Consider the following 21464-nt stretch of genomic DNA (forward strand, 5'->3'; position numbering starts at 1 on the left):
GCAGGAACAAGTTTAGAATTGAGAACTGGAGACATGGGCTCAGTATCCTCAATCTGTGTGTTTTCTCCATCTTCATCAATCCTGTGAGAACTCAAGTGCTCCATCTTTGGGGACTGACTATACTCACTTGTAGAAAGCATCAACTTACAAGAATCCCCTGTCAAAGATAGCCCAAGATCCTCAGTGGTATTCTTTGGTTCAATCTCTGAAGTTTTAGAACACTCAACAGTCAAAGACGAACTATGCAAATCTCCACCTTTCTTCCCATCATTTGATCGTTCTTCCAAACTTGGAGATGGGATGAAAATGTCCTAAGGAGGAACAAAAAGAAATAAATCATTTGTTCATAATATATCTTTTATATCTAATCCTTGAATTCATCTAAAATTTCTCAATCAATTGTTCAAGAATTATAGAACTCTAGGGCCATAGTCTCAGAAATACAAAGCTCATAAATCACCAGTCTTTTCAACAACACAAGTCACTCTGTTTAATCCTCTTCCTGTGAACCACTAATCTGGAATCAGCATAATACGAACAAAAACAATGAAGTATTAACTTATCCTTCTAAGGGTAGGAAGATACTTAAATGTAACTATACATCACCAAGCTACTAAAATCATGTCATATGTTTGATGGGCCTTCAATTACATAGTAATCATTTAAACATATGTTTACACAGCCTACTTCAGTTCTCACAATGTGGGAATATACACTTATTTTACTTCCTACTATTTCAAAATACACTAGGATTCATAAAGTAGATGTTAAAATCCAAAGCTTACAATCTCATCAGTCAACAGACACCACTACATACCAACAAGAACGGCTGAAGTTAAAAAGACTACATCCTGTTGGTGAGAGGTGGAACAACTACAACTCTCGTACACTGCTGGTGGGAAGGCAAAATGGAGAAGGGTATGACAGTATCTTACAAAGTTAAACATACATTACCATATGACCCAGAAATTCCACTTGTAAGTATTTACCCAAGAGAAATTAAATCCTATTTCCACATTAGGATGTGTATATAAGCGGTTATAGCAGTAGTATTCATAATAGCTCAGAACTGGAAGCAACTCAAGTGTTTGTCAACTGGTGAATAAACAAATTGCGGCTATCTATATTATGGAACTTTTACTCAACCATGCAAAGGAATAAGATGTTAATACATGTAATACGAATGAACCTCAAAATATGCTAAGCTAAAGAACTAAAACACAAAAGACCATATACACTTTATGATTCCAACTTTATGAAATTCTCAAAAAAACCCCACAAAACTATAGTGACAGAAGGCAGACGAGTGGTTGCCTAAGGTCGGAGAGGAGATCAGGAGGAGGAATCAACTGCAAAGAATTATGAAGAAACTTCTTAGGGTGAGCAAACTGTTCCACGCTTTTGATGGTGGTGGTTATACATTGGTACACAACTACCCAAATTCATCAAACTATCTACTTAAAATGGCATTTTATTTTAAATAATACCTTAATGTAAAAAATAGAAAAGAACCCAAAGCTTAGACATGTTTTTATGTAAAAACTTACATTTAGTGTGTTATTTTGCCTGACATAAATGTTATAAAACTCTAGACACAGCTGGTAAGGCATTAATTGCCTACGATTTTTAAGGGAAAGAGCAAATCAAAATAGGTTGCCAAACGTTCTGTTTATTTCATAACCACTGATATTTCAATGTCTAGAGTTACTCTTTACCCAATCAGATTATAAAAAGTCATAAATTTGAAACTCTCAGGTATGAGTGAGAAAAAACTGGTTCAACATTTCTAAGGGGCACCAGGACAATAAACAACAATAGCCTTGAAACTTCATATACCCCTTCGCCCAATAATTCCATTGCTGGGAAATGATTTGATGGAACTGGGACTTAGCTACAATACTGTTAGTGCAATTTGATTATTTAGAATAGGAAACAATATAAAACACCTTAAACGTCTACTAATAGGAGATTCATTTAAAGATTTTATTTTATTTTTTTAAGTAATCTCTACACCCAATGTGGGGCTCAAACTCAAAACCCTGAGATCAAGAATCACATGCTCTTCTGACTGAGCCAGCCAGGCACCCCAAGAGATTCATTTATAAATTATGATATAAAGTATTCCATCATGTGAGTGTTAGCCACATAAAATTACTGATGAGGGCTTAGTCATCAAGCGTCTGATTGGCCTGGGATCAAGCCCCTGCGTTGGGCTCCCAGCTCAGCGGGGAATCTGCTTCTCCCTCTCCCACTCCGCCTGCTTGTGTTCCTTCTCTGTCTCTTTGTCAAATAAATAAAAATCTTTTAAAAAATTACCGACAAATATTAAAAGAGGAACACAGGAAAAGAGGCTATGCACCAAATAGAAAGTTTCTATTTCAGTGAAGGAAAAAAAAGTACGTGAATATTTTACTATAGTCTTTTTACACATGTTTATATGATTCTCATGTATTCTTAAATTAATAAACATATATATAAAAAGGTTAAAAGTAGTTACTTCTGAGATAGGATAATTGATGATCTTACTTTCATTTACCTATATATTAGACATCCTCTACAAGAATTATGTAATTTTTTCTTACTGCAAAAAGTAAGTCATTTTACAAAGGCTCATATATATAAGACACTGCTAATAAACTACAAATATCTTTTAAGTGAAATTCGCATAACAGAAAATTAACCACTTCAGAGTGAACACTTACTTACAATGCAATGCAACCACCACCACCTCAATCTAGTTCAAAAAATTTTCATCACCCCAAAAGGAAACCACATATCCATTAAGCAGTTGCCCCCCATTATGAATACCTCATAAGCATCATCAGAATAAATACAGATGTGATTTTATTTTTTAAAGGATTTTTATTCAATATATGTAGAACTTTAGTCAGGGGCTAACCAGCCTATCAACAAGCTATATTTCTTTTTTTTTTTTTTTTTAAAGATTTTATTTATTTATTTAACAGAGATAGAGACAGCCAGCAAGAGAGGGAACACAAGCAGGGGGAGTGGGAGAGGAAGAAGCAGGCTCCCAGTGGAGGAGCCTGACGTGGGGCCCGATCCCGTAACGCCGGGATCACGCCCTGAGCCGAAGGCAGACGCCCAACCACTGTGCCACCCAGGCGCCCCAACAAGCTATATTTCTAAAGAATGCCTGGATCTAGCCTCTGAGGGTTTGGCCCATAATAATCCACAGTGTTGAGACTCACTGGAGGCCTGATCAGAACAACTGAGCTAAGTGAACAGAAACTCCCCAGGGCTCTGGATAAAGACTGATAGAGAACTGTCAGGACTATGCTCAATATGGGTCCATCTTTAAGTCTAGATTCAGCACAGACCTAAATCGATAGTACCCAACCAGTCAAAAACTGGCCTCATATATACAGAGCTTAAGAGCTATTCATACAGTCATCTGTAATCTGATTTGTCATCCCTTGAATTAATATGTATATCAAAAATGAGGAAAGTGTTAAGTATCAAACTATATTTTACTAGCCCTCTCTCCATCTCTTACATCCTAGTGAAAGGTCAAAGAGGCTATGCAATTAACAAATATATTAAGAAAGAAAAAAAATAGGGACCCCTGGGTGATTCAGTCAGTTAAGTGTCTGCCTTCAACTCAGGTTATGATCCCAGGGTCCTGGGATCGAGTCCCGCATCGGGCTCCTTGCTCAGTAGGAAGCCTGCTTCTCCCTCTGCCTGTAGCTCCCTCTGCTTGTGCTCTCTCTCTGTCCCTCTCTCTCAAATAAAAATCTTTAAAAAAAAATACACAAAATTACCTTTATCCCAATTATCTTTTGATCAGTATTCATCTCATAAATATTTAGATCTTATAACATCAAAATTAGGTTGACTTGGACTCCAGGAATCAAGGTACAGAAGAAATAACAGATGTGAAAGGTTAGCCATTAAGAATAAAATGTAAGAAGTTTAATAGATAAGGACAAAAAATTAAAATGGTGGATTTAAAACACACATTTACCTTAACTCTTTTCAAAAACCCCACTAAGCAACAGTAAATTTTTTTTTAAAACATGCATTTTCAAGAAAAAGAACAGAAGAAATGATAACTGCAACAAAATTCTGGAAGAGTGATCATCTATTTCACAGACTAGTGGAAGCTGAATTCTAAGCCAGCAGTGGAGAAAGCCAAGAAGCAACCCAAATTACACCACAGAACCATCATGCCCAGAAAAAGATTCAGTACTTGGCAGCAACACCAGGTGACTCTGGAAGTGGTGGTGAGGGTGGAGCTAAAAACAGGAGGACCTGTTAGAAGCTATTTAAGAAGCAGTTCAGGGGCGCCTGGCTGGCTTTGGAGGAAGAGCATGTGACTCTTGATCTCTGGGGTAGTGAGTTCAAACCCCATACTGGGCGCAGAGATTACTAAAAAAAAAAAAAAAAAATACATAAGCTTTAAGAAAAACAAAAAAAAAAGCAGCAGCAGCAGTTCAACTCTCAGATCCTTGCTCCCTGAACCTCCTCTGCCCTGGAGTAAAACAGAGCACCCATGAAGAGAAAGAGGCAGTGTTACCAGAAAGTACCACACTGAAAACAGATTAAGTGAAAAGTGACATACTGAATGGAACCTGCACCTGCCTCCCAACACCCTCAGCCCTCTTCCATCAACAGACTTCCAGAACAACGGCAGACAGGAGATGAGATTAGACATTTTTCTGGGGAACCTGACCATGCTGAAACAAATCAAGATGCTGATACAAAATTGCCCAGCAGATCACATTACAGTGAATCCCAGAAATAAGTATCAACCACCAGTTCAGAGCTTCTAATCAGTTTTCTGGTATTGTACTCTTAAAACAGACAATCAAGGATCATCAGACACTTGAGGAAACCCTTTAATTTCAAAGTCAAACATCAAAACTAACTAAAATCTATTTGAAGAAATAGCAACTATTCCAGGGAAGAGAAAATTTCTCAAAAAAAACTATTAATAATAATCTGAGGCAGATAAGATAGTACACCCATAAAACTTAACATGCTATTTTTTTACAAAAAGAACATTCAGAGAAAAAACAGTTTCTAAATTAAAAACCCAGAAGTAGAAATTAAGAACTCAGAAAGGTCAAAAGAAGATTGAACCCAGCAACTGCATTCCTAGGCATATACAAGAGAAATAAAAACATATGTCCACATAAAATCTTGTCCATGAATGTACACACACCAGCATTATTCACAATAAGCAAAACTGGGAAACAACCCAAATGTTCATCAACTGAAGAATGAATGAATAAAATGTGCTCTATACATAGAATGTAGTACTATTCAGAATAAAAAGGAATGGAGAAAAAAAAAAGGAATGGAGTTCTGATACATGCCACAATGTGAATAAACCATGAAAACATGCCGATTTAAAGAAACTAATCACGGGGCGCCTGAGTGGCACAGCAGTTAAGCGTCTGCCTTCGGCTCAGGCCGTGATCCCGGCGTTATGGGATTGAGCCCCACATCAGGCTCCTCTGCTATGAGTCTGCTTCTTCCTCTCCCACTCCCCCTGCTTGTGTTCCCTCTCTCGCTGGCTGTCTCTCTCTCTGTCGAATAAAATCTTAAAAAATAAAATAAAATAAAATAAAGAAACCAATCACAAAAGACTACATATCATATAATTTGCATAATTCCATTTATGAAATGTCCAGAACAGACAAATCTATAGAGACATGGAGTAGATTAGTGGTGGGCTAGGGCTAGGGATGGGGGAAACAGGAGTGACTGGTAATGGGCACGGGGTCTTTTGGAGGGAAGGGGAGAGATGAAAATGTTCTAAAATTAGATTATGGTGACTAACTGCACAATTCTGTAAATATACTAAAAGCCACTGGATTATACAATTTAAAAAAGGGTGAGGGGCGCCTGGGTGGCTCAGCCGGTTAAGCGTCTGACTTAAGCTCAGGTGGTAATCTCTGGGTCCAGGTATCGAGCCCTGAGTCAGACTCCCCACTCAGCGGGAAGTCTGATTGTATGCTCTCTCTCTCTCAAATAAATAGATAAAATCTTAAAAAAAAAAATAAAGAGAGCAAGAGAATAGAGAGTATGCTACTGAAGAATGTCCTCCACCAAAATGAGAGAGTAAAGCAAGCAAGACATGGAGCCCAAAAAGAATCCAACGCAAAGACAATAAAGACAACCTCCAAGGACTGCAGTTAAAAGGAGGTCAGTGATGCACCAGGCATAGAAGAAAATAGTAAAGATTAGAAATCAGGAGTCTCCAAAAGAGGCTTCTCCAAAGAGATGAAGTTTGAGGCTCCCAAACACCTTGAAAGGAGATTCTGACAACTGGTGGAAAGCCTACAGTTGATGAAATGAGAAATTTGTAGAAAACTAAGCAAATGAAAAAGGCTATATTATCAATTCCAGAGAAAAATAAGAAATTATACAAACATGAAAAATAAAAATATTCCACAGATTCTGCTTTGAATAGTGTTTATAATAACAACAGCATTCGTAATAATGTAAATTCAATAATGATTTAAACTAAATTATGTAACTTTACTGGGAAGATACGGAAATAGCTAAAAAAACTTTTTCAGGGGGCCAGAAGGAGAGAGAGAATCTTAAGCTGGGCATAAAGCCCGACACCAGGCTCATCTCATAATCCTGAGATCATGACCTGAGTCAAAATCAAGTCAGACGCTTAACTGACTGAGCCACCCAGGCACTCCTAAAAACTTTTTCAAAGATGTATGAGGGACAACTGGGTGGCTCAGTTAGTTAAGCATCTGCCTTTGGCTCAGGTCATGATCCTAGGGTCCCAGGATTGAGTCCCACAGTGGGCTCCCTGCTTCTCCCTCTGCCTACAGCTCCCCCTGCTTATGCTCGCATGCACTCTCTGACAGATAAAGTCTTTTAAAAAAATTAAAAATAAATAAAAATAAAAGGAATGCATGAAAACATAATCATGATATACAGAGTTATGGAGATAAATAAACAAGAAAAAGCTGAAGAGACTGAAAGTGGTTGTCTCTGGGTAGGGGTAAGGAGAGATCTTGTCTTAACCATATGACTCCTTTTTTGGCTTTTGTAAGTGCTTATTAAGTAAAAACGAAGCCTTAACATAAAAACTGTTAAGGTATTCTTGAGAGATTTGTAAAGGTACTTAATTGGGTTTGTTTGTTTGTTTTTTTGGGAGACATGGACCACTGTACTGACTGAGGCATCTTAAAATATAAATCCAAAGAAATCTAAGTCATCTTAGGTTCCAAGGACCTTTGAACTACATTCAACATCACTCATTTGTCTCAAATTTTCATTGCTGGTTTTATAGATGCCTCTGAAGGTCTTTGGTAAATGCTGAAGGTTAGGCAATTTCTTCAATAGTGCCTTGTTCTTCAAAAAGTCAGTTATTCCTTTGTGGCCAAGCTCACTTCTCCTGGTAGGGATACCTTTGCAAAGACATACATTTCCATCTAAGTCCTATCTGGTCACTGATAAGCATCTGTAACTGGTCTCTTTCACATCAGCTACTTTTTTTAGAAAATTCTTCTCAATACTCTTGGTCAATGCTTATAGCTCATCCCTAAATTCTGATTCTTTAAAACTGTGTATGTTCATGTACAACTTTCATAGGAAAACAAAAACTAAAAGATATATGGTGGTTGACTTCACCTCTAGGTAACCATGTCTTCACTCTTTCACTACCAGCAAAGCTAACCCTTCTGGAGTATTTACACATGCAAGGCACTAACCTAGGCACTTGATATATATTAACCCATGTAACCTTCAAACTACCCTATGAGGTATGTAGTATCCATATCCCCATTTGATTTGACGAGGAAATTGAGGCTCAGTTTCAACTGGTCACAATGGCAGTAATTGCAGAGCCAGGACTAAGTCTAGGAAATTCTGAATCCAGAGTCGTTCTTAACCACTCCACCAAATCACTAATGATTGGCATAAACGGAATTTTCAACAAAACACACAAGTTTTAATAACTTCAGAAAGCAATTAAACTTCTCTTTAATTTTTTTAAAGATTTTATTTATTTGAAAAAGAGAGTGAGTGAAAGAGAGAGAGAGAACCCAGAGAGCACAGAGGGAGAAGGAGAAGCAGACTCCTCACTGAGTTGGGAGCCTAATGTGGGACTCAATCCCAGGACCCTGGGATCATGACCTGAGCTGAAGGCAGACACTTAACCGACTGAGCCACCCAGGCACCCCACATTTAACTTTTCTTCCTACTGTCTCCTCTACACTAAATTTAAAATATATTTCACTCCCGTTCATTTTTAAATATAAACTTTTGGTACAATACCCATAAACTGAAAGGCAGTTAACACTAAAACAATCCCCCCAATTACAGTCTTATAAGAAGAGGCATTTAGATTGAACATATAATATACTCACTTAGATTTAGTTAAGGACCTTCAATTCACTATGAATAAAAACTGCATTTTATTTTTTTAATATTTAAACTTAGAATTACACAAAAGAGGGGGCGCCTGGGTGGCACAGCGGTTAAGCGTCTGCCTTCAGCTCAGGGCGTGATCCCAGAGTTCTGGGATCGAGTCCCACATCGGGCTCCTCCACTGTGAGCCTGCTTCTTCCTCTCCCACTCCCCCTGCTTGTGTTCTCTCTCTTGCTGGCTGTCTCTATCTCTGTCAAATAAATAAATAAAATCTTTAAAAAAAAAAAAAAAGAATTACACAAAAGAGATGTTAGTTTTCCTTTGCTTTTAGAAGAGAACTAACTTCTCATTTGAAAATTAAAAACCACCTGATACCCTCTGTCGAGGAGTGATTCATTAGCTTATGGTACAACCACTCAGAGATATACTACACAAGTTTTGAAAAGGTAGTATGGGGGTGCCTGGGTAACTCAGTTGGTTAAGCATCTGGCTCTTGATTTTGGCTTAGGTCATGATCTCAGGGTTGTAAGATGAAGCACCGAGTAGGGCTCTGCGCTTAGTGGAATCTGCTTCTCTCCCTCTCCCTGTGCCTCTCCCTATGCATGCACTGTCTCTCTCTCTCAAATAGATCTTTTAAAAAAAGGAAAAGGTAATATATGTAACACTGAAAAATCATTATGATTCAATGTTACCTGGAAAAAGAAGATTAAAGTTATATGTTCACTATAAGCGACTTCATTAAAAAAAAAAAAAAGGTATGTGGAAAGACAGAAATGATTGTTGCATTAGAGTAGAATTATGATTAACAGCCCTTTAATTTACACTAACATTTTCAAAAAGCTAAGGATAGTATAAAATTTAAACAGAAGTGACTCTGGAAGTATTCTAAAACTAGACTGGGATGACAGCTGCACAACTCTGTAAATGGACTAAATATCACTAAATTACATATTTAAAATGGGTGAATTTTACGATTTATAAATTATACCTCAAAGATTGTTTAAAAAAAAAAAAAAAAACACAATTAGGAGGAAAACACTCTTTCTACGATACTCACATGAGAAAACTCAGGCTGCGATGGGATAGGAAGTGACCCAGGAGTAAAGACTGGTGTGCTCTGAGACACCGGTGTTGAGGCTTGTGGTGAGATAGTGGGCTCAGGTGGGAGAGGGGGGTTTTCTATCTCCACTGGTTCATCATCTTGGAGTTTCTTCTCAAAAGACTCTCCTTTTCCTTCTGATAACACTGACATGTCCATTGGCTCATCTGGTTTAAAATAGGAAAAATGAATTGAGAAATAAGCACTCATCAATATTACTCATGTTCCAATACCACTAGTAACTATTATATTTCAGAAATTGCCATTCCTAAAAAATTGTGATTTAATTTTCAGAAAAGCAGATAGATTAACAGTAGATTGAATCACAGAAATCTAGCAATACTTTCTTCCCCTGGGAGGAGAAAGGTCCATACTCCCAAAATCCTCAGATATAGATGAAAACAGAGCTCGTCTGGGGATATCCACTCATCCACATGAAATGTTAAATTAACTCAGCTCCTCTGAACCCCCTTCCCTACTATAACTCAGTTTTTCATATTTGGCACAGGAACATCGATTAATGTCATCTAATTAACCAACATATATTCTGCCACAGGCCTTGAAAGGCAGAACTTGTTCATCACTCCAGTATCTACTTATTTATGAACTCATTATATTTGCATTAACAACTGCTAAGCACAGAGATGGATGCCAGGACAAATACTGAAGAAAAAATCTATCAATGCCAATCAGCAGTGATTAATCAAAGAACCAAGTATCAAGGCACTAATCAGGAGACAAACTGCCCAGAAGGAAAACGCACACGCACGTGCACACACACCCCCACCCCCACCTCCCCACTGCTTTCCCATAACATACCACCCACCTGTAGGCCAACAGGCTCTTCCTCAGAACCCACCTAGCTAGCTGGGTAGCTACCCAACAGCTATTCGACAACCCTTTTCCCCCTATTTTACACCTTGACCTCAAACAGGCTTCCCTCTAGACCACTCACAAATTATCTATGCCACTAGGTTTTTCACTGCAATCTACACTCGTGGTACTGGCTATGCCTCACCTCAATACCTACCCCTGCTGCTTTGCTTGACTTCAACCTCACATTCCAGTCTCAAGCTAGGTTGTAAATCTGGTGCTATAGGTCTTTAGCACACGACTACAGTTGTGTTAAGTATCTTCATTACACCTTTTGATCGCTCTCACCATGACAAAGCACTTATTAAAGACCTACTGTTCTAAGCACTACATATAAAAAGGTTTTAGGTTAATAATTCTAGAAAGAAAGAAAAGGAAGCAAGCAAATACAAACAGGCACATATTAAGCAAATACATTAAATCTAAAATACAAATTACAGGAGAAAATACAGTATGTTACATAAAAAAAACCAAAAACGAATCATATACATAACATAATGCCAAGTGTATAAAATATTTCTTTATGCATAGAAAACACTCTGAAAAGAAATATATCCAAATACTAATTGTAGCTGGATTGCGGTATCCAAGGAATTTTTATTTTCTTATTACTTTCCTATATGCTTTCCAAATTTCTAGAGTATTAATTATTTTACAATCAGGGAGCAAGTATTTTTATTATACTCATTTTTATGTATCATTTTCAGTGTTCACACTATAAATAGAAGAAATGGTTTTAAGTATAAATCAAACTTAACTTGCCTTAGGATTTTTTTGTAGAATGGATTCACTTTTATTTTTTACTAAAGATATCATTAATCATGTTACGCTTAAAATTATACAAGTCCACTTGGATATCTACAACTGATTTCAAGACAAACAGCCAGACACAAACAGTGGCAAAAGAAAGATTAAATTTTGTTATGGGTAAACTGCACATGAAAAACAGTTAAACATATTTCTATATTTATATCACTTGAGAGTAGAGACAGCAGGATATCATAGGAGGCATGTAAACAACAGATAAGACCAAGGCTCTGGAGGCAGCTGCCTGAGTTCAAATACTGCCTCTATGACTTATTAGTTGTGAAATCTCTCTAGGACTCTGTTTCTTCATCTGTAAAATGGAGATAAAAGTAATACCTACTTCTAGGATTGTTGTGAGGGTTCAATGAAAAATGAAAAAACAAAAACAAAGAAAAGCACCTAGGACCAAAGAGAAGTACACAAAACAGTGCCTGGCATACACTAAGTGCTCAATAAATTTTAGCTATTATACCATTATCAGTAAGAAAAAACGAAAAGGAGAAAATCATGAAATTTATTAGAAAAGGTTTCATGAAGAAGTAGTAGAAACTTAAAAATATCTTGAATGACTGGGGCACCTGGGTGGCTCAGTCAGATAAACGGACAACTCTTGATTTTGGCTCAGGTCATGATCTCAGGGTCATGAGATTGAGCGCAGTGTCAGGCTCTGCACTGGGTGAGCACCTGCCTCAGATGCTTTCCCTCCCTCTCTCTCTGCCCCTCCCCCGGTGTGTGTGTGCTCTTGCTCTCTAAAATAAATCAATAAATCCTTAAAAAAATAAAAGAAATATCTTGGGGCGCCTGGGTGGCTCAGTTGGTTAAGCGACTGCCTTTGGCTCAGGTCATGATCCTGGAGTCCCAGGATCAAGTCCCGCATGGGGCTCCCTGCTCAGCGGGGAGACTCAGGACCCTCCCTCTGACCCTCCCCCCTCTCACGCTCTCTCTCTCTCATTCTCTCGCTCTCAAATAAATAAAATATTTGCTAAAAAAAGAAATACCTTGAGTGACTGGATATGAGACTAGGACAGAGTAAAAGAGATTGAGATAGTGAGATAAATTCAGTAAAAAGGAATTCTTTCTTGTGAATAAAGTAATATAAAAGCACTAGATCCTCAAAGGAGGATATGAATGAAGTCAAAATTTCTACCATCTGATCCTAGCCACTCCTTGGCTAAAACTGTTTGATGATAGCAAAAGTAACCTTTAAAGAGCAAAAGAAACTATTTTTGGCTCCCTTTCACCAGAAGCATGTCAACATGTTGCTGGAAACTACTGGGCTATTAGTTATAAACACAGCTCCTCACTAATATACTACTATAATATACTACTTGGAGTTCAACTTTAAAAGAATAAAAATTTTGCCTTAAGGATCTTTTTAAAAATTAAATCACAATACAGAATTTTCATAAGAATCAGTGCTAGAAGAGCAGGGAACTAAGGAGAGCACTTTACACTAGGCCACATCCCTGAAGGTGAGTCAGACATGAGTCCTACTGAATAGTGTCATAGTGTTCAAACAAACAAAGAAACAGTACATTTTGTAAGGCAGAAGTGCTCCTCTTCTTCTAATCTGAGATCAACAGACAGACCACGAGAGCTCACCTTTTCTCCCTTCTTGCTCTGTGGGACTGCTAGGAACGATAAAAGGGGTAGATCGGAAAGCATCAGGGGAAGGAGCAACAAGATCTGAGGAATTCCTTTATATAAAGAGAGAATTCACAGGTTATTTTACCACAGCCACAGTTTTGCATTTGTTTCTTACTTTTAATAGCAAAAATATCTAAGTCATTCAGACAAATCTTATTAGCAAGCTCTCAAACAGCTACCAGAGGTTGGTGGAAGAGCCATGAATAATACTTAAACAACTATTTCTCATACCAGACATATCCAAAATTAGAATTAAAAAAAAAAAGGGGGGGACAGATAAAGCCATATGATTGTAAGAGAAGTAAAACAATCAGACAAAAGAACCTCATGATTACAAAGAAGAGAAAGTGCTAAAAAATAAATTCATCTCCAAAACTGAGATTAAAAATATTAATACAATTTTTACCTAGTTTATTAGAAAGATCATGTACATTAAAAAAAAAAAAAAAAAAGCAAACCCCTTTGCCATAACACAGAAATAAAGAACTCCAGCTACTGTCAACTCTAGTATAACCTACTCTCCACCCCTATGCTGCTAAATGGAAAGAACCGCTGGTCAAATGGAGGAGAAGAATGCTCGTTCTGGATGTATAAGAGAACATAACGGGGCAGTTTCTTCCTAGTGAAAACTTTGGGCTAGTATTATAAAACCTCCAAAGAGAAAAGCAGAGCTACCTGCCTTTAATAGGTCCACTGAGCTCTTAACCCAAATATTCTAAAAGCCTAGAGTTTGCTTTTTGGTTTTAAAAAGAATTCTGGACTAGTAGACAATTTTAGGTCTTTCAACCTTAGCCTAAGACCCTCAGATACATGATTCCTTGGCAGAGCTATTTTAGGCTTACTTACGTGGAAAGACTCTCCTGAGCAAGGGACCTCTGACCAGACAGCTGCAGGAGGTGCAAAGTGGTGGCAGGTGTGGAAGCCAGAGAACATCCACCTTCTTCCCTTGAAGGAGTAGAGCAACCATCAGAAGCTATTTTTCAAAAAAAGAGAGAGAAAAAGAAATTCTAGTTGCATTTGCTTTTCAGATTGACATTACTGAGTTGTGGAAAGAAAAGAAAGAAAAAAGAAAAGAAGCCACTGAGTATGGCAAATAATATCCATGTTTCCAACCATGTTCCAAGAAGGCAGAAATTCTAATTGTAGTACAGTCAATGGAATGGATGCTAACACAAATTCTGAGTGACCATTCAATGCTCCCCTACTATAAATTATGGGTTTTTAAAGATTTTATTCATTTATTTGACAGAGAGAGAGAGCGCGCACACACGCATAAGCGGAGGGGAGGGGCAGAGGGAGAGGGACAAGCAGACTCTGTGCTGAGCACAGAGCCAATGCAGGACTGGATCCCAGGACCCCAGGATCATGACCTGAGCCAAAGGCAGATGCTTAACCAACTGAGCCACCCGGGAGCCCTAAATTATGGGTTTAACATAGAATTGACAAAAAGGATTCCTTGGTCTTTTTTTTTTCTTTAAGATTTTGTTTGAGAGACAGAATGAGCAAGAGAGTACAGGAGCAGGGGCAGAGGGAGAGGGAGAAGCAGACTCCCCTGCTAAGCAGGGAGCCAGAGGCGGGACTCTATCCCAGGACTCTAGGATCATGATCTGAGCTGAAGGCAGATGCTTAACGAACTGAAACACCCAGGCACCCCTCCTTAGTCCTTTCTATCCTGATCAAAGCTTGGAGGAAAAAGGCAGAATCCTAGTACCTCTGCTTGGCTGCTCTTCTTTCTTGTGAAGCTTCTATTATAAAACAGCAAGTGAGCCTTTTATTTCAATGTCTACCTAAGGTGAAGTAAAGCTCATGCCATGATGCAGAACGGAGAAAGTCAAAACAATGCACATAACACCTGATGATACAGGGATGGCTGGGTGGCTCAGTCAGTTAAGCAGCTGCCTTTGGCTTAGGTCATGATCCCAGAGTTCTGGGATGGAGTCCCACATCGGGCTCCTTGTTCAGCGGGGAGCCTGCTTCTCCCTCTGCTTGTGCGCTCGCTCCCTCTGACAAATAAATAAATAAAATCTTAAAAAAAAAAATACTTGATGATATAAATGCAGCAATTGTCAAGATTAGAACCTGAGCCTCCTCAGAAGAGACCAAAAATACCAATGCATTAGTAAAAGGACATATGAGCAGCCATTATTGATTTATATTATGAAGAATCTCCCGTTAGTCCCTTCTCCTCAGCAACAGATGGGAGTATCAGCTGCATTAATCCCAAGTATAAAGGAATTTCTTGGGGCACCTGGGTGGCTCAGTTGTTTAAGTGTCTGCCTTGGGCTCAGGTCATGATCTCAGGGTCCTGGGATTGGGGCCACCCTGGGCTTCCTGCTCATGAGGGAAGGAGGGGGTGTCTGCTTCTCCCTCTCCCTCCCTCTGCAAACCTCCCCCCCACCCAGTTCATGCATGCGCACGTGCGCTCGCCCTCTCTCTCAAATAAATAAAATTTTTAAAAAAATAAAATAAAACAAAACAAAATAAAATAAAGGAATTTCTTAAATACAACCTTATAGCTTCAGTGAGAGACCAAAAAAGTTTTCCTGGTGACCGTTTGAATGTCTTGCACACATTCACAGCACAGTAAAGGAATATAACCTTCTCTTCTTCCCTCCTTCTAACCAACACATATTTTGCTGGTTGTTACTGAAGCTCTCTGGCTCTGTTAGGTTTCGGAATGGGGGAGTGGTGGAGGTTAACAAAATGTGAAACAAAAACCATTCCAGTCTTCTAAGTTTTATGTTCTTTCTACTAGGCCATAACTTCCTATTTCTGATAGATGAGTAGGTAGACTGTTGCCCAGGTGATTATGAAAACTTACACTTAATTATCATGATATTTAAGATCTGAAGATCTATGCTGACAGAAATACCTAATAATACATAATACATAATAATATGTATAATAATACATATACATAATAATATGTACAATAATATGTATACATAATAATAAATTTACTATATTATTATTCCTCAATATCTCCATCTACAACAGAGAAAGAAAACTATGTTAAAATGTTAAACAGCAATCATTCCCAAAAAGCCTTAATCATTAATCAGCTAGAAACGTATTTTCCTTCCATATTACAAACAAGTCGACATACCTATAAAGTGCCTCCTAACTTAAAGAGTAGCCTCCGAACAGAAATAAAGTTTAGATCTTTGGAGAAGAGGAGCTACAGCAACTAATTACTCTTTGTACCTGTTTTATTGCTCTGGTCAAACAAGTCTTCCTGAGTTGACAAAACCTCAGGCTCTGGTGACTTCTGAATCTTCAGTCCACCTTGCAAAAGTTCTTGAGCAGTTATTCGTTCATTTGTTTCCACAGCAGCAAGAGATACTTTGGGACTAGAAGGCATATCCTCTGACCTAGGAAATTCAAATCACAAGGAGAAAAAGTTGCTATGTTCAAATGCTTTCATCTTTGAATTAAGCTTTTTCCATTTTGTGTTTTCCTTGAATAATTTCAAAACTTCCAGTGGCTCTAGTTCACATAAATATTTGCTGGAAGGGAAATAAGCTACTTTTTATGATACAAAGCCCTCAGCCCATTTCAAAGCCTGTCTCCCACACAGCAATACTTCTTTTCAACTTTGCTCACTGCTGTAGAGCGTGCTGTCCAAGATTTCTGATAAGTGATTTAAGGATTTGTTACATATACTGTTATCTAGGCGATTATGAAGGATTCTGATCCAGACCACAACAATGCCAGTCCTAATGAGGACCTTGCACAAAAAAGAGCCTGGGTGTGAATTATCACCTGCACTACTGTCACACACTTTATCTACTGCTGGCCTTGTCCATTTGATCTACTCAACCTAAGCCCCAAACCAAGAATCCTTCAGACCAATACTACTCATACATGTAAGACTCTCAATGCTGGCCCCTTTCCAGAGACTTCGGAGACTCACCTACTAAAGTGAAAGCATAACTAGCTACAGAGCAACTTCCTAAAGAAAAGCCTAAAAAGTGGGCCCAAGTTAGGCTGAGTACTTTGCATTAGAAAGACAACTTCTCTTGATATTCAAATTTGTTCAGGACCTCATTCCTCACTTTTTCTACTGAAGGAAGTTACAAAACAATACTGAATGTTTATTAATCACCTCCCCCAAATTGGAAGCATCCCACTTCTCCTCTGCCATATTGAGCTGCTGACCAGAGACAACGTAGTTTAGGACACAACAATCACCATAGCAGAACAGAGGGATATGCCTAATTCCTACCAAGTTAAGGCCTAGAGCACTTGGGAAAAGAATACCTCTTTACAGCTATACCAGAAACTTTAAGATGCAGGATACCTGAGGACCCAAAGCAATCTGGGTGCTCCTCAAATATAGGAACAGATTTTCAAATATAATATTCATGTGACTTCTCATAATACTAGAGGTAGGAAGTCCTCCCACAGAGCAGTGCCTCTGTAGACAAAGATCAGACAGGAGTGACAAGCAAAGATTAAGGAGTCATGCTTATAGGGGCACCTGGCTGGCTCAGTTGGTGGAGCATACGACTCTTGATTTTGGGGTTGTGAGTTCGAGCCCCACACGCTGGGGGTAGAGAGTACTTAAAAATAAAATTCTTTAAAAAAAAAAGAAAGAAAGAAAGAAAAGAGGAGTCATGCTTATAGTTACAGCAGCAATAAAATGGCTCTGTAATATATCTAAAGATGAGATGAGGACACAGTAAAAATTTGTAAATAATCAATGTTTCCACTGGACCACAAATATGAACATTATGGGGGGGAGGGGATTCAACAATTTCTAAATATGTTTCCACCTAGCCAAGTAAAACAAGTACGACCCTACAGCAGAAACTCAAAAATACTTTCTAGAAAGATCAGGGTTTACCTTGCAGGTGGTGGATTTTGCCCTTCTACTACATGTACATCCTTACTGGGCTGTGCTGCCACAGGGACATCCTTGCTGGGCTGGTCTGCCATGGGGATATCTTCATTGGACTGTTCTTCATGCTTAATTCCTTAAAATTTAAAAAACAGGAAGGAGACATTTAATTTTTCAAAGTACTAGAAACAGTCCCAAATGCTTTTTTAAAGGCAAAGATTTTAATAAAAAAGAGAAGTCCAATTTAAAATATATACAGGCATCATTCCAAAAAAGGAAAATAACAAGCAACCCACTTACGAAAACTCTTAATCTGCAAGCCATCAACTCACAAGTATTTCCAGACAACTCAGCAACCTTACTATATTAACTTAGATTATATTAATTTAGTAGCTATAAAATGTATCAAGGAAAAAACAACTAGTTCTAGCTTGGAAGTTAAATGCTTATAAACAATTCCAAATGCCAAAAAACATGTTTCATACCAATATTAGCATCCACATCAGACAGCCTAGTATAACTAGAGTTGGTGGTTACTGACAGTAGAGGCTCTTTATCTACTTCATATGGCACAGTATGTTCTTCAACATCCTGGCTCTGGGACAGTTCCAGAACTCCAAAGCCCAACTGTGATGAGGCAGAATCTAGAAACAAAACCCCAAGAAATTAGGAAGCATACCACACTATGATGCACTGTGTAAGGTGCTGTTCCTTAGCAAAAATAAAAATTAAAAAAGGGGGTCATTTTAAGTCCTTCACACCAAAGCCCTGCCCCAAATCTTTTCAAAGTAAAATTAAGAATAAAGGAACTAAAAGTGGGGATGCCTGGGTGGCTCAGTGGGTTAAGCATCCACCTCTTGATTTCAGTTCAGGTCATGCTTTCAGGGTAGCAAGATAGAGACCAGCATTGTCGGACTCCGGGCTCCGTGCTCAGCTGGGAGTCTGCTTGAGATTCCCTCCCTCTGCCCCTCCCCCAGCAGCTGTGCTCACTCGCATTCTCTCTTTTTAAAATAAACAGACCTTTTAAAAAACACAAAACAAACAAATAAAAAGAATGCACTAAAAGTGAAGAGCAAAAATATGTAATGAAGCAAAAAATTACATACTATAAAACTTTAGGAGCACCTAATACATAGGTAGACTATGTCTGCTTTCTGAATATACACAAAACCATACCCACACACACACCAATTCAGATTGTACGTCCACACCCAAAAGCATACATTCCCAAAATATCTGAAAAACAAACGTAACAAGAAGAGTCAATATGCACAAAGGGGGCTATCCAATGAGCATCAACATCAAATTAGGTGGAGTATCTTAGACAACTGTAAATTTCTTAATGACTATTCTTTTTTTTTTTTTTTTAAAGATTTTTATTTATTTAACAGAGACAGAGACAGCCAGAGAGAGAGGGAACACAGGCAGGGGGAGTGGGAGAGGAAGAAGCAGGCTCCCAGCAGAGGAGCCTGATGTGGGACTCTATCCCAGGACTCTGGGATCATGCCCTGAGCCAAAGGCAGACACTTAACAACTGAGCCACCCAGGCACGCCCTTAATGACTATACTCAATTTAACGATGAGAAATCTATAACCTCATAAAGAGAAATTTTTTTTAAGATTTTATTCATTTATTTGAGAGAGAGAGAGAAGGAACATGGGGAGGGGCAGAGGGAAAAGGAGAAGCAGACTCCCCACGGACCAGGAAGACCGACATGGGACTCAACCCTGGGACTCTGGGATCATGACCTGAGCCAAAAGCAGACGCTCAACTGACTGAGCCACCCGGGCGCCCCACCAATAAAGAGAAATTTAGATATCTACATGCTTATGTTAAAGGGACTTAGAACAATCTACTGTCCAGAAAAAGGCATAAAGCTACCTTCAGCACCAAGGGAGTGTATGACAGTATCATCTCTAGTATCTTCTTCCTTTTCCTCCTCCTTCTCTTCCACATCTTCTTCCTTCTCTTCCCCCTCAGGAGGAGCAGATTCCACTGAGATTCCCAAAACACTAAATGACAGAAAGACACAATCATGTGTTTCCAGACAGGTTCAGACACTTTGCTTAAAGCACCTGTCAAAATTTATTGTAACATCCCACACACCAACATCTTAAGCAAATTTGAAAAAAGTAAAAAGCGTGGCCTCCATTAGTGCTTCTTTCTACAAAAAGCACCTGATATGCACTGGGTGTTATACACAACTAATGAATCATCGAGCCTTACATCGAAAACCGGGGATGTACTGTATGGTGACTAACATAATATAATAAAAAATCATTATTAAAAAAAAAAAAAAAAAGCACCTGATAGCAACTCAAAAAACATTTTTTTTTTCTTAACAGAAGAAAGCTCCAAGAAATGTTTATAACCCAATTTTTCTCTGAAAAAATACAAGCAGGGGGAGAAAAATCTTACCCTGAACAGAATTACTGACAAGTGACATGATAAGATATACATTAGATGTGCGCTGAAGGGACTCGAAAATACATCAACTGAACCACAGTTCACAAAAATATTTTAGTAAAAAAAAATCTTAGAGTACATATATAGAATCAGACTGTCTGAATAAAATTCTGGTAAGAGGCCTGTATATTTAAAGGAAGTTAACATTACAGGTCAAAAAACATTACAAACCAAAGTAAAAGACAATGATTAGGAAAAAATACTGCAACAAATATAACAGAAGAACAGTGTCTACAGCATATGAGGAATTCATATGAAGAACCCTAACATATAAATGAACAGACAACTCATAAAAAAAGAAATACAAGTACCTTTAAACATGTAGAAAAACAGAGAAACCAATTACTGCCCATTAAATTAGAAAAAAAAAATTGTAAATACTATACTAATATTCAGTGCTGCCCAAACCTGAGGTGAGATAAGCAGTATCATATACTATTTATGACACTAAACTATTTAGTTTGCTATAAATTAATAGAACATTTCTGGAGAACAATTTGGAAAGATGTTTCTAAAAAAAAGCTCTAAGAAATGTTTATGACCCAATAATTTCAAGAAGTAATTTGAAAGGGAAGATCCTATGTCCTTTCCTTCCCAAGAACTTATTTCTCAATGTTTACCGTAATTAAGAAAGAGCTATAAGACCATTACAGAAATAATTTCCTAATCCATAAAATTATATATTATGCAGCTATTAAAAATGTTTGAAAAAAACAAATACGATGTGTAAAAAACTTGGACTGAATCCTGGATAGCTAAATAAATAAATATATTTGAGACAATGTTTATTATTAAATATATTTTGACATCTGATACAACTGTGAAAATCTGAATAGGAACTATTTTACTAGGTATTATGGAATTAATATTTTCTTACATGTGATACTGGTATTATGATTATATAGGATAATGTATTATTCTTAGGGGATGAATGCTAAAGTACTTAAGGGTAATTATGATGTCTGCAACTTAGTTTCAAATGATCCAGCCCCCCAAAACATGTATTTTATATATGTATATTTATATATGTGTGTATACACACATACACAGAAGAAATGCATAAGAGCCTTCCATCTTTTCTGCGGGTTTAAACTTTTAAAATAAAAAACTTGGGGAAAATGTTATTAAGAGTTTTAACTGACATGGGAAAAATTCTGTGTTGTTCAGCAAAAAGGTCAGCAAACACGAACTTTTACTTTAAACATCTCAACTATCTATCAAGTGTACACACACAAAAAAAGGAAAATATGCCAAAATGTTTACAGCAATTAGCCTCTGGGTGGCAGAATTATAGGTAACATTTTTCGCTTCCTTGAAACTGTCTACACATTTAATGTTCCATACAAAGACGACTAAGCATAATGATAATGAGC

General features: G+C 37.9%; 1 protein-coding gene across 1 annotated transcript in view; it reads right to left on the bottom strand.

The window, feature by feature from the left end:
- TP53BP1 (tumor protein p53 binding protein 1) overlaps nt 1–21464 on the bottom strand; it is a 68308-nt gene that overhangs the window by 39345 nt on the left and 7499 nt on the right. The window contains 8 exon segments of the mRNA XM_008702163.2: nt 1–311; nt 9416–9624; nt 12740–12834; nt 13631–13757; nt 15989–16155; nt 17631–17760; nt 18110–18268; nt 19507–19637. The exon segment at nt 1–311 is cut by the window's left edge and continues 4 nt beyond it. Of these exon segments, the coding sequence (XP_008700385.2) occupies nt 1–311; nt 9416–9624; nt 12740–12834; nt 13631–13757; nt 15989–16155; nt 17631–17760; nt 18110–18268; nt 19507–19637 (1329 nt within the window).

Source organism: Ursus maritimus, unplaced genomic scaffold (assembly GCF_017311325.1).
Source record: "Ursus maritimus isolate PB19 unplaced genomic scaffold, ASM1731132v1 scaffold_35, whole genome shotgun sequence".
Lineage (NCBI taxonomy): Eukaryota > Metazoa > Chordata > Mammalia > Carnivora > Ursidae > Ursus > Ursus maritimus.